The 13,747-nt window shown below is 49.3% G+C and overlaps 1 protein-coding gene across 3 annotated transcripts in view; it reads left to right on the top strand.

The window, feature by feature from the left end:
* The first annotated feature begins 404 nt into the window (after positions 1-404).
* LOC103823675 (fer-1-like protein 4) overlaps positions 405-13,747 on the top strand; it is a 37,771-nt gene continuing 24,428 nt past the window's right edge. Inside the window, exons 1-17 of one of the 3 annotated variants that reach the window (XM_050982234.1) lie at positions 405-427; positions 3,226-3,317; positions 3,916-3,957; positions 4,055-4,228; positions 4,507-4,567; positions 5,746-5,877; positions 5,996-6,058; positions 7,055-7,139; positions 7,418-7,577; positions 7,795-7,978; positions 8,746-8,932; positions 9,132-9,496; positions 9,840-9,948; positions 10,679-10,877; positions 11,636-11,756; positions 12,388-12,488; positions 13,058-13,145. In XM_050982234.1, coding sequence (XP_050838191.1) covers positions 3,307-3,317; positions 3,916-3,957; positions 4,055-4,228; positions 4,507-4,567; positions 5,746-5,877; positions 5,996-6,058; positions 7,055-7,139; positions 7,418-7,577; positions 7,795-7,978; positions 8,746-8,932; positions 9,132-9,496; positions 9,840-9,948; positions 10,679-10,877; positions 11,636-11,756; positions 12,388-12,488; positions 13,058-13,145 — 2,082 coding nt within the window. In that variant the 5' untranslated portion in view covers positions 405-427; positions 3,226-3,306. The remainder of the gene's footprint in view (positions 428-3,225; positions 3,318-3,915; positions 3,958-4,054; positions 4,229-4,506; positions 4,568-5,745; positions 5,878-5,995; positions 6,059-7,054; positions 7,140-7,417; positions 7,578-7,794; positions 7,979-8,745; positions 8,933-9,131; positions 9,497-9,839; positions 9,949-10,678; positions 10,878-11,635; positions 11,757-12,387; positions 12,489-13,057; positions 13,146-13,747) is intronic. The other 2 variants (XM_018923866.3, XM_050982235.1) reach the window with 2 other exon arrangements.

The raw sequence follows: 13,747 nt of genomic DNA, 5'->3' as shown, positions 1-13,747 counted from the left end.
GCTGACGTACTTGAGGTACAGACTTCCCAAAATGCCTAAATACCTAAGACTCCCTTGTAATTTGTATACCCTCCCCCCCCCTTTTTTTTCCCCCTTGTGTCAATCAATGGAATATCTATGGAATGTATGGTTCTTCTGATATGGTTTATCTCTCTGTATCTAACTTTATTTATCAGCAGATTTACTGTTTGTAAAGACAAATCTCTCAGTCCATTCATCAATCAGTGGAATCCTTCCCACGGTTTCTTTTATCTCTCAGTACTATTTTCATCTACCAGCAAACCTACAGTTTGCTTCTAAAGACAAATCCCTCATTCCTTTCACCAGGCTGCTCGGTACCCTTGTCCTCAGCCTTCAGCACCTGATGACATCTGGAAGGCTACTCCTGTGTGAGGCCCTTGTGGACAAGAGCAACAGAGTCACTGATGTAAGTCCTTTGTGGACAGCCTGGCTATCAGCAGTCAGTAAGACTTTTTGGGAAACTTCATGTGGTACTCTCCAGGAGGATTGGGGACTGAGGGGGAATCCAAAACACTGTTTGAACTGGAAGCACTGTGGCATTTATGCCATCTCTCCACAGACACTTCACATCCACCAAGAGGTTTCTAGGAGCATCTACAAATGGGGCTGGGGCTCCTGGAGAACTGTCAAGGGCCTGAATGAACAGAGGGAGGCTTTGTAAAACCTTCTCAAATCTGGGAAATGCATGTAGGAAGTGGCATCTCCTCTGCTTCACGCACCGTGAAGTGCATGTGTATGGGCTGCTGCAGTGATGGAGTGAGGTGGAAGGTGGCAGGGTGCCTTGGAACCCCCAGCAAGCTTTTGGGTTAAACACTAGGACTAACTGGATGGCTTAATGAGTGTCTGGGACAGCATGAGTGTCACTGACACCTGACTGCCCCTCTGCTCTGCGGGTTCTACTCTCCCCCAGCCCTGGTATTGGGGCTAAGTCGGTCCTTTGCACTTGTAGAAGATGAACACCACCCTAAAATGAGCTGTTTCCTGCCAGCTGGGTGTGCAGGCACAGCTCAGTGGGTTCCAGACTGCCAGACCTGTGCCAGAGCAGCTGGCAGGCAGGAAGAGCAGAAGCGGAGGCTGTGGTCCTGCAAGGTGCTGCATCTCTGCTTGCTCTTTACACAGGCAGTATGACTAAACTACATGGTGGCACATGGTATGCAAGCTCTGTGGCCACCACACCACCAGCCTGAGTGGCACAGGTACAGGTTGCTGGTGTTACTGGACTCCTGGATCATGGACCAGGTCCAGGTAGAAATTGTCCATTTCCAGGATGATTTTTAGCCCATGCAGCTCACTTGATAAATGTTCATGCCAGCAAAGAGACAGGGATTAGACTCACCTCTTGGTGCTGGTAATGGTTTGGAAGAGACTCCATTGTGTAAGGTCAGAGGTACACTGTGGCCCAGCCCTTTGCCCCGGGTGCCTCTTTCCTTGTGCTAATAGCATCACATGTGCTGATGAGCTGCTCCAACCAAAACCCAACCACATTCAGTTTTGCTGGGTTAGTTTTGGATTGTGCAACCCTGGCTGCACAACAACAACTGCAGGGGATAGAAATAGGGCAGAAAAGACTGCTCATTTAAGAGCAGCCTGGGACCCTCTCAGCTCAGCTTGGAAGAGACATGAGCCCAAGAGAGATGCTGCTCCTTTAGAAAAGTGGGAATAAAGCCATTAGACTTCCTGCTAGTCCAAATCCTATTCTCCTCTGGGACTAGAGTTACTTGCACCCCTTCTTCTCCTGGTGATTTGAAGGAGTGTTTTTAGGGCCTTAGCTTTTCATTCAGCTTTGTCTCCTTCCAGCCTTTGCTGCTGCCTTTCCTGATCACCATACTGCTGATTTCTTGGGCTGCATTTCTTTTCCCAGAAATATGCATTTTCCAGGGATTGAGCTCTGAACCCAGAGTACATCCTCTTCAGCATACTAAGGGGTGATCCCTTCCATGCCAGTGTCTTTGGTCTCTGCTGGGAAATTATTTGTGTTTGTGTTGGTTTGAGATCAGGCCGGCCACCTGCAGACCAAGGGTGTTCAGACCTGTGTTGGCTGTGCCAATACCCAGAGTTCTCTGTATATCCCTGGCTGTCCTTCCTTGTCTCTTATGATGCAGGCTCTTGATATGCTGGTGGCTTCTCCAGCATTTTAATCCAAGCTGTCCTTCCTAGGGATCCTGTGCTAGCTGTCTTATGCTTCCTCCAGAGAGACTGCTCCAAATCCTGCATGTTATTGTACAGGGCTCTCCCCAGTTCCCCTGTCAAAACTGCCTTGAGGCGATTCTCTGGGCCTCTTTATGGTAGATTTGTAAAGTTGAGCCAGTTTTATTCAATGAAACATGGAGTTTAATATGGAGTTCGGCTGTTCGTCTCTGCTCCCACACACGCTTAGGATGGTTCTGGCAGGCTGTATCTCAAAAGATGAGTCTGGACTCCAGGGTTTTTCGGTCTTCAGAATTGTTTATTATATCTTATCTACAAAGTCCCTTCTCTGCCTGACTGGGGTCTGACCAGCACGGCAGCCAAAGGCACTCTGACCTTCCCCCAAGGCGGGTACGTCTTTTATATCAAAAACTATGTATATCATATTTACTTTTTATCCGCAATACCTATCACCCTCGTCACCGGATACACTCTCACCCCAGACCAATCCCCAAGTGCCAACACCACAGCAGAAGATGGACGACAAGAAGAAGAAAGAAGAGTCTTGTGACATGCCTTGTTTCCTCCATCTTGTCTCCATAACCCCCCTGTACCAAAACCCCAAAATCTGTAATTTACCCTATAACTATGTTTTCCTTTCACCATTCACACCCGACTGATTCCCACAGGTTCCATCTCCTCACACATCGGTAGCACATCCCTAGATGGATCAAAATCAAGCCACCAAGTGCTTTTGGCAACATTCCAAGGCCCCCGAGCCCCCCAGGGGTTCTCTCGGTAGCTCTGGACATCAGGAGTGATGTGCTGAGTTCCCACAGTTTGAGAAGCTGTGGAGGAGGGAGTTTTGTTATGTCTAGCTTATTAGATGGAGAGAGATAATGGGAGTCTGGTATAAATATACTTCTTGTGGGGATATGTCCACCTTTTTTCTGTGTCTTTCCACCAGCTTCTCACTTCTTGTTTTTCTTCTACGTCCCCCTTTCTCTTTTTTGTGACATTTTTGCCTTTGTTTTGTGGCTACCAAGCTCTCAGGCCCTTTCACTTTCTGCTTTGTAGATCTACATTGAGTTGGATTTGCGCTAGCAGCCTCCAAATAGCTCAGCGGGGAGCTGGGTTGAAGAGGATTTTGTCTACCTTATGAAAGACAGGTATGGAAATCCTAGGAAGAGCAAATTTCCAGGCAGTTTGTGGAGCTGCCTTTGTGAGTGGCAGCCTTTGGGTTGCAATCCAGCCTCATTTACTCTCCACTTCTGGCCAGACTGATGCATCTCAACTCTACAGCAGCAATAAAGGAGCAGGGCTTTTGGATAAAGAGATACTTTGTTATCATAACAAGCCTTTGACTGCAATGATCCACTGTAGGCACTGGGAGTCCTGGGACTCCCTAGGAGAGCCCCAAGAGCATTTCTGCAGCCCTCCTGGCTTGTGGTTGCAAAGTTGCAGAGAGCATGGTTTTGGCCTCCAGCAACTCCATGCATGCTGCAGGCTGGTAGTGGCCAAAGCCAGAGGAGTTGTAGGTTTCTGGGCAAACAGGATGACAGGCAGCAGCAAGGCCTGCAGAGTGTCACTTGTGGAACTAGAGGGAAAACACCAGACACATGGACAGTGGATAAGCTTAGGAAAAAATTTCTGGTGTCCCTGCCAAAAAATAAACAGGAGAGTGGCTGGGGCACTGTTCCTTAAATGCATCAGAAAACAGCCGTGGCACACTGGTCTTTAGAGAAAAACATCTTTTGTTTTTTACAGTTCAGAGTTAATCATCCACAATCCTGGATTTGAGCAGCTGGAGTAAGTAGCCCTTGAATGTCTTGGCTCACCCTCCTGGGTGGAGGGCAGTTCACAGCCCACTTGTGAGGGCTGATGTATGGCTCATGGCATGCGGCAGGGCTTGCGGGGCTGCTGAGTGGCTGAGAGTGAAGGAACTGGACAAGAAGACTGCTGCACTAGGCAGGAAGCTGGCAAAAGGTCTGGAGACTGAGGAAGAAGAGGAAGAGGAGGAAGATTTCTATGATACATATGATTTTGAGGCCTCAGGCATCATCTTCAGCCCTGTGAAGAGGTATCCATGGCATGGTCTTCTTTCTTCCCCTTGCTTGGGTCCTGGTGTAGAAAGTGCCATATCCTGGGGAATTCCTGCAGCTCATGACAGTTTGCTTTGGCAAAATGTCAGAAAACTTCCATCTCTAAAGGCCCTAGATAGCATGTGTTGTAGATTTGCTAATTTCCAAGGCAAAGGGCCATTATTTTTGAGGTTTTCTGTTACTTTCCTTGGTGGGGACTTACTCAGGTCCATGTTGACAAGGACACCCGCTCACCTGGGCTTCTTTTTCTGTGCAGCCGCTCCAGACTCTGCTCTGCACGGGACCTCTTTGCCATCCCAACTCCGCAGAGTTTCCAGGTATGGCAGCACTGGGTGCATGTCCTAATAGCTGCCTCTGGCCCCACAGCCAGTCCCTTACTACCTTGCTGAAGGCCTGGGCTTCTTTAATTGCCACATACTCTGTCAAGGCCTCTAGCAGGAAAACCACCATGCTTTGTGGAACTTTCCTGGGCAAGATGTAAGATTCCCTGAATGAACAGCATCCATGAGTGCCGGCCACAGTATCAGTAAGCCCATGTAGTTAGCTATGGATAAACAGGCAAAGGGAATCAACTACATGTGCCATTGCAAAACACTGCCTGAGCAGAGCTTCAGAGAGTACCCAAGCAGGGCTAGAGCCTGCCAGCTTTCCCAGGGTCTTGTCTGTCTTCCTTAGGGACAGCTGTGGGACATGACCAGGGCCAGAGGGCTATGTGGGGGCTTGCTTGGACATGCCAAGAGGCTGTTGAGAAGCGGTGGCTCTGGCTGATTATCTCACATCAGGCTAAATTGATTTCAGGGCAAGTCTCCCATCATGGCTATGGATTTAAATCCTCCTCTGGTTCTAAGTAGATGTGGACTCATGTTTTGTCCTATCAACCAAGCAGGAAGTTTTTGTGAGGGTTGAATTTCCTACCATCATTCCCCTGAAGCAATCATTCTGTACCTTAACCATGGCCTAATTGCTTGTACTAAGAGCAAATGTGAGAACATTTCTTTCATCTCTTAGACTCGTAAGTAGTTGCAGTAAATGTAAGTAAATCGTAAGCAACCACTTTCCGGTCTTTCCAATGGTGTCCGTCTCAGTAGAATTCAAAGAGGAGTATTAACAGAAGATACAAAAAGCATCTTCTCCAAGATGCTCTGTGGCCCCTCCCATGTGGGAGCAGTTCATTTTCAACCCCTTGGAATCAGAAACTGAGGGTACAAGTGCTGCTGGGAAGGTTAGCTCTTGTCAAAATTACTGGGGCTCTTACACTTTATTTCCTTGCTTGTCTGAAAGAAACAAGTATCTCAGATTCTACTTTGGTCTGTCCTGGCTGTAGCAGATTTCAGCAGCCATGCTTTTGCTTGCCCTAGGCATCCAGCTCTGCATTGAGACTGCCCTGTACATGTGCATACTGGTATTCTTGAAACTATCTCAGGATGGAGGTGTAAACAAGGAGAGTGCTGATTCAGACAAGGAGGAGTGCTGGTTTTCTCACATATTTTTTCAGGTTGGGATTAATGTAATTGAAGCACAGAAGTTGGTGGGGGTGAACATCAACCCCTTTGTTGTAGTCAAGGTGGGAGAAGAAAAGAGGCACACGGCGACACAGAAGTCAACAAACTGCCCCTTCTACAATGAAGTATGTGACATGGACAGAGGCTCTGTCCTTGCCCCACCAGTGTCCCGAGTGCCTGGGACCATCCTTGCAAGGGATGCCTCGAAGCCTGGGGCTAAGCTATCTTGCTCTTCTCTTCCAGTATTTTTTGTTTGACTTCTATGAGCCGAGGGACATTTTATTGCACAGACTCATAGAGATCTCGGTATGTATGTCTTCCTCTTAATCTTTCACTGGTTAGTGGTACAGCCTGATGCTTCTGTGTGTAGACACTGGGTGCAATGGGCAAAGCAAGGCTACCAATACCATTGAGGTGTTCCAGCTGGAATCACCTGCCCACAGAGAGCCACAGGGCCTTCCTGTGGTTGCACTGAGGCAGAGACCTAGCCCTGCTCTGAGCCAGTGCTGGGCAGTGTTGCTTTCCCACCTCCTCCAGATGAGGGTTTTACTTCACCCTGTGACTGCAGTGGGGCCTCTGGGGCACTTTCTTGCCTTCTGCCTTGCTGCCCTGCTGTTTGGCAGCCTACTGCCAAACAGCAGCCTACTGCCCCCTTACCCTGGAGTCTCGTCCTGAAGGTAAGTGACTGATGTGAGGGGAACTAAGAAATTATTTGTGCTGTAGAAAAGCCCAAGCAGGCAGAGAGGTTGAAAATCCCTTGGCCCAAAGCACAAAGATTTTCCCAAGACACAGAAATGTTCTGAAGATAGCTAAACCCAGCCAGTACACCCTTTGCCAAGTGGTCTCCAGTACTTTCCCTGTGAAAAGCTGCATGTCTCTTCTGCTGCCGAGACTTCAGCAAGAACCGAGCAAGACTTGGGATCTGGGAGAGACACTAGCCTGGTGGGGTCATGGCTCTGCCCTAACCCAGCAGGATATGGACACAAGGACTTCTTGTGGGAAAACAGATCTGTCCTAGCTCCATTGTTGGGCTGTGGCTTACCTGGGACTGAAGAAGATGAATTGTTTCCACATGACTGCCTTGGTCTAGGTTTGACTGTGGGCTGTGGGCTGGTGGGCTTTGTGGGAGTGGTTGGGTAGTCCTTGGGCTAACACAGATGAGTCAGTCTGCAGGAAGAGCTTGCAACCACTGCCTCAGCTGTGCTTTGGAACACCTCTTGGAAGCCCTGTGTTCCTCCTCCTGGATATCTGTCACCTCTGTCCACACCTCATGGTGCTCAGGGGGGCTTGTGCTGCCTACAGGTTTTTCACTCAAAGAAGATACCATTTCTGGGAACTTGCATAGGAACGTTCAAGATGGATGTCGAGACAGTGTACAGCCAGCCAGGTATGAGAACTGCACCACATACCTGTGTCTGACCCTGGCTCTGTCTGAAACGGATGTTTCCTTCATGCTCTGATGGGTCTGGTCAAGGCCCTGGTTTTAAAGCACTTAGTTTGCATGAAGATCTGAGCTTCCTTCTCCATCCAGCTGTCTGAAGGCAGGTGAGACCTCCTGCACCTTCAGAGGCAGGGTCAGGGCCAGAGCAGTCTTTGTGCAGACAGAGTTGAATGTGAAATGGTAACCTGGCTGCTCCCTAGGGAACTCCTCTTCCTCCCTCTCAGATCACAGGTTTTTCCAGAAGTGGGCAGTTATCAGTGACCCCATGGACACCCGGGCAGGCGTGAAAGGCTTTGTGAAGTGCAACATCTCTGTCTCTGCACGCGGGGATGTTGTGGGCTTCCTTCCCACCTATTCCAGGAACCAGGATGAGGACATTGAAAGGTAGATGCAGTGGGAACTTGCACGATCCTGGGGAATACTGCCATGTCTCTCTTCACACTACCTTTTTTGCCCCATTTTCCCCTCTTCTGATGGGCAAAGACCCAGTGAAAAAGCCCTGTGGTGAGGCAGGATCCAGTCTTCCTGCCAGTCAGTGAATTTCCCATCATTGTGTTCTGTGGACTCCAGGAGAGAGGCAGAACACGAATTTGTCTTTCAGGAATCTGCTGCTGCCTAAGAGAGTCCCTGCAGAGAGACCCTGGGCCAGGGTCTGCATCAAACTCTATCGTGCTGAGGGCCTGCCCAGCATGAGAGCAGGCATCATGGGTGGTATCTCCAAGATCATAGGGGAGAGAAAAGTCTTTATCGACCCATATGTGCAGGTCTCATTCTGTGGGCAGCAGGTGAGTCTGAGGGGAAACTGTGTTGGGACAGGCTGATTCTCCCTTGACTGTGTGGCAGCATGTGGTGGTCTCATGGTGCCAGGAGCCTCCATTTGGCATAGCAATCCCACTGAAAATAGGCTGGGAGAGCCCAGGTGTTGCTGCCTTTAGCAGTGGTCTGGGCTGTGTGGCCATGGCTGTGCAATGTCTGAATGAGAAGGCTGTTCTCTGCTTTTGTCTCTACAGAGAGCTGCTCATAGGACATTCCCAGCCCCAGGCACAGCTACTGTCTGAGCTACTGGCTTTGCAGGCAGAGATTAATATCCTTAAATATAGGAATAAATCCTGGAGCAAAGTCCTTTTTCTGTGTCAAGCTGGGCTCAGCATGAGACCCTTGAGAGACTTTACTGAGATAATGACCCAGTTTTAGCACACAAGATCAGGGTTTCTGGTCCTATAATATCCATTAATATGAGAAGCAATCCCTGACTGGCAGTCTTGTGGGCCTGGAGTGCTCCAGGCAACCCTTAGATACCTATGAGTTTCCTGCTCGTTTGCATTCCCTTGATTTTGAAGGTCATGCCAGGGCCTTGGGACAGGCCCCCATTAATGAAACAGAGAGGAATTGCAGGAACAGGGAAAGGAGCAGGGACACTGCCACCCCCAGAGCCTGCCTGGCACTGTCTGCAGGTGGTACAAGAGTGCATGCCATTCTGAGACAAGCTCTGAGGCATCCCTTTCTCTGGGCACCAGTTGGGACTGTCACTTTCACACCTTCTCCTTCCCAGGGGGAAACGTCAGTAGAGACCAGCACCACTGAGCCCGTGTGGAATGAGCAGATCAGTTTCATTGAGATGTTCCCACCTCTGTCCAGGAAGATAAAAGTCCAGGTGCGGGATGATACCAATGTCGGTGATGTGGCCATTGCTACACACTACATTGACCTGCAGGAGATCTCGGACCCTGACAGGAATGGTGAGGCTTCGCAGGGCTGCCTTGGGGCAGATGTCTTGGGCAGCCCTGTGCCATGCACTTTCTGCTTGGCATGTTGGTCTCCTGGGGCTGGAGTGGCTGAGGCACTCTGACATTCTGGTGTCCTGGGCAGTCTCTTTTGGGGAGGTCTTTCTGCAGCGGCACCCTGGAGCATAATGATACCTTGTCCCTGTCTCTGCAGGCTTTAACCCCACATTTGGCCCAGCCTGGGTGAACCTGTATGGCTCCCCCCAGAACTCAACTCTGTGGGATGTCCACAAAGACCTCAATGAAGGCATGGGTGAGGGCATCTTCTACCGTGGGCGCATCCTCATGGCCATCACAGTGGAGATCTTCAGCAGCCCCAGTGCAGCAGAGAGGAAGCTTGGGTACAGGATGAGAGGTGCCCTGAGAAAAATGAAGCTGAAGAAGAAAAGTAAAAAATCCAAGGAGAAAACTAAAGAACTGAGCCAGCTGCAGGGAGAGGGGGAGGCTGGGAGCTCTCAGGAGGCCGAGCAGCCCAGAGAGGTCACTGTGGAGGTCGAAGAGCTTCATCCACTCCCTGAGGTGAGTTCTCCTGTGCTGACATGGCTGATCCATGCCAGTCTTTGGCATGCCCAGCTGTGAAGGGAAAGAGGCAAGGAGGGAGGAAGCTGTGTTGATGCAGTAGCCATCCCTTAGCCTACAACCTTCTCAGTGGCTTCACACAAGCATCAGCCAATCCATGGCTTTGCACCAAAACCCCAGGATTTTCAAGAAATCTTATCCTGCTTCTGGCAGCCCAGTGGTGATCTCAGCAGCATCCTGCTGAGGTCCTGTGGAAGGGCTGGCAGACATCAGTTATGCCCTGGTGCTCAGGCAGTGCTTTGGCACACGAGGCTCTCAGGCTGATTTCTGTCTCCTTGCTCAGAATGTGTTGGGGAGAAAGGATGAATTCCTTCTCTTTGCTGCCTTCTTTGAAGCCACTATGATGGACTCCTCTCTCAGCTCGAAACCTGTCAACTTTGAAATCTCTATAGGTGGGTATTCCCCAGGGCCCCATGTCCAGAAACTATGGGAACAGTGTGAATCTCCCTCTGACAGCCAAGTCAGTTCTTCATACTGCCCTGTCAAGTCAGCTTGGGAAGTTGGGAAAGATGAGGAATGAGTCCAGGGAGTGTGCACAGTGCTTTACTAAAACCCTGAATCTCTTCTATGGGACTGGAGATTTGCACCATTTGTGCACAAGTACCTGTTTTGGGAAAGTTTGTCTTCTAGTAAGTAGGGGTGCAAAGAAGTAGCAGGATTTGGTAACAAGAAAGGGAAAAAAAGGAGGGAAAGCTGGGATACTGGGGTTGGCCATGTGGCACTGAGGGGATGTGACAACAAGTGATGACCTGAGAGTGGGTCAAAGGCCCCACCTGCTAAGCTGGACAGGTGAAGATATTTGATGCTACTTGAGGAGCTGATGCTGGCCCCAGTGTAAGGACGTCGATAGTAGTCAGCAGGCACTTGGTGGAGCTGGCAGAACTGAAGAAGGCATACACAAAGACCTCCTTGCAATTGCTCAGCTCCCTCTTGGATCTCCTGGTTGTCCATGTGATGCACCAATGGTTGGACACAACTACTAGTTCCCAAAGCAGTAAATGCCTGTGTTTCTCTTGTCAGGAAGACTGCCAAGAGTCTGGTATTGACAGCTAGAAAACATATTTTCTAAAAAAACCTGAGTGATCCCACTTACCTGTTTATAATTTAATGCTCACCTTCAAGGAAACTATGGCAAATCTGAAGAGGTTGTGACCAAAGGATGGCAAAAAGTAGAAAAAGGAGAAGTGAAAGAAGAAAGGCAGCCTTTACTGAATGCTGATTCAGATGGTGAGCTGGATGCTGAAATCCTGACTCCAGCTGTAGCAGCAATGAACAAATCAGTTACAAAGAGTCTGAGACCAGAGCCCATGGAATATGACAAGTAAGTCTATATCTTTCTATTCCACCTTTCTTGGAGCTATTACAGCTTCCCACATTGGTTGTTCCAGATCTTATTAGAGGTCTGCTCTGCAATGCATCATAGGTTTCTCTTGCTTGCAACCCTGCAGCTTGCCATGGCCTAGGTGGCTGGGATTTCCCACTAACTCTATGAGCCCTATGGTGTCTGCTTGATGTTTGCAGATGGCCAAGGACGGGGTTCCAAGGAAACTGAGACCTGTCAATGACAGCCATCCTTTTTCTGCTTCACAAGCAGTGTCCTAAGGGCTTGTTTTCAGTGAGGAAGGAGAGGAGTACTCTTGGCATATGCTGTCCTATGTTAAACAGGCAACACACATACACAAGCTCTTCTGATGTTTGCTCTGAGAATATTGCCTAGTTTGTCCCACAGGCCTGGCAATGTCTTGGTCTTTGTGTTGTGTGGCCTGTGCCTGCTACTACTTAATCCCATAGCAGTGAGAAAACTTGGCAGCATCCCATGCTCCTGTCAGCCTCATTTGTCTGAGCATGTGCTGCTGTCTCACCTAGAAACCCTGTGTGCTAGTTTGGGATGGCAAAGGGGCAGATCCAGCAGCTTGCACTCATGTCCATGGTGCAGAACCCAAAACAGCCAATTAATTCCCTGTGAGGGAGACAGAGTTCAGCCTCTGCTCCCTTGCTGGATGTGCAAGTGCATGTGTTATGATATGGCATATGCTTTCTGTAGCAGCAGCTGTAACCTCCTCTGCCTGCTGTCCTTAGGTCATACAGCTGCCTGCCCATGACACATGAAAAACCCTGTGTGTATGTATGGAGCTACTGGGAGGATCACACCTGGAGACTCTGCATTTCCAACCGGATTGTCAAACTGGCAGAGCGCCTGGTAGCATGTTCACGGTGTTTGTCTGTAGCATGCTCCTTCCTGGTGTGCTTTGTTGCATGTGCAGTTGCTGTGTGAGATGTTTGTTGTCCTCACCACCCATGCAAGTCCATGTCTCTCACAGGACTTAGTCCCACCTGCCCTTTAGACACGGTTGGGTAGGCCACATGGACGGACTCATGCTGTGCAACTGCCTAGTGGTGGTTCCTGGAGGAGTGAGTGATGTGATATGATGTCTTTGACAAGAAGTTCCTCTGCTGCCAGTCTTGAGCTGTGTGAGCCTTGGGCAGATGATTGGGCAAGCAGAATGTCAGCCTCAGGTTGTCGTGAAGGGGATGCAGTCTCTCCCCTGGACCGTGCCTTTCCCTTTTGGCTTGAAAATAGGAAAGTAGAGCTTGCCACAGTGTATGTTAGTGGCTGCTTGAGGACTGAGACACAAGGTGTTGTAACAACAAATGCTAAGGTTATCCTCAGGCTCTGGAGAGTCCCAGGCAGCATAGTGCTGATCTGCAGCACTCATGAATCCCAGCTCTGCAGAAAGGCATAAGCCATTTGTGACAAATGCATCCTTGCAAGGTTCTACTCTGACCCCTCATCAGGTGCAAGCTTCATGAATATTGTGATTTCACTACAGGAGCAGGGTTTGGATGATGTGGAGAAGCTTTTGAGAAGACCAAAGGCTAAAGCAGAAGAGCGGCTCAGAGAGGTGCTGGAGGAATTTGTAGGTGGATGCAGGTTAGCATGTCCCTGATGTCCTGAAGATTCTTGTTTTCAGGTTAGGAGGTCATATCATGTTATGTACTAGCTGTGTGCAGCCTTCTCTCTTCTCTTTTTGAGGTGGATGTGCAGAAGGAAAAGAGAATGACTTGGGAAAAGGACCCTCTCTGTAGCTCTTCAGGCTTGGAGAGGAGACTCCAGTCCTGTTCTAAGAATCAGAGTGGTCATAGATGACAGCCTCAGTGCTCCTGGGCTCTCACATTTTTCCTAAATGTGAAGGATATTTCCTTCGATCTTTTCAATCACACAGTCAAAAGACCACTGTTTCAATCCCCATGACTACTCTGTGGGGGCCGTTATGCACATCAGTCCACAGTGCTACAGTAGAAAGGGAGCCTCAGGTGCTGAGAATCCCCAGTGTACCTTCCGAACCAACAAGCTTGCAGAAGAGAAGGCATTGCAGAAATGGAGCCTCCTGACACATCTGGATTGGTATCAGGGATTTGGAGCTTGTGTCCCTGCTGTAAGCTGTGCTCAACATGTTGGGTGCCAAGGATACAGAGTCTGTGCTGCTTTTCTCCTTGCAGGCAATATTCACTCAGCACAGAGAGAAAAACAATGGCTCGTCCAAATAACCTGGACAGATGTCGGACAAAATACCTGATGCGCAACACTGTAAGTTATGGGGTTTGGTGGTGGTTGGTGGGAGCTTGTTAAATCCCTGCTCTGGGAAAACTTCTGGAGGATCAGCAGGAACTGATGCTAAGAAGGAAACCTGGAGCTAAAACTCACTGTATCAGTCATAGGCTTTTACTACAGCATCTCCCAACTTCTGCTCAGAGCAATACAATTTCCGGCACAGGGAATAGAGAAAGGGACTGGCCATGGCTGCCCCCTTTTATGCGCACATGCTTTGCCCTGATACCTTCCTTCATCTCCACTGGAGCATATGTAGTTGAGGACATGCATAATGCTGCCTGGTAAGTTGCTGGAGGCCTTTTGGTGTACCATATTCCTGCAGGCAGTTTTGTGGTGCCTCACTGAGATCTGCTACTCCTGAAAACTCAGCCGCTTGGCTGAGTACATATCCAGCAGGTCTACAACAGCCATTCATCTGCCTGTCCTTAGAAAGGGCAACACTTACCACCCGGCACGCAAGACTAGCTAGCTGAATGAGAGAGCTAGTTAGCACAATTGCATACCCTCCATCACAGCTGTAGAGTCATAGACCCTGTCAGACTACAAAGCTTTGAAAGGCTGACCAAAATGCAGTGACA

This window comes from Serinus canaria, chromosome 20 (assembly GCF_022539315.1).
Source record: "Serinus canaria isolate serCan28SL12 chromosome 20, serCan2020, whole genome shotgun sequence".
Classification (NCBI taxonomy): domain Eukaryota; kingdom Metazoa; phylum Chordata; class Aves; order Passeriformes; family Fringillidae; genus Serinus; species Serinus canaria.
This window is presented reverse-complemented; position numbering and strand designations above follow the sequence as displayed.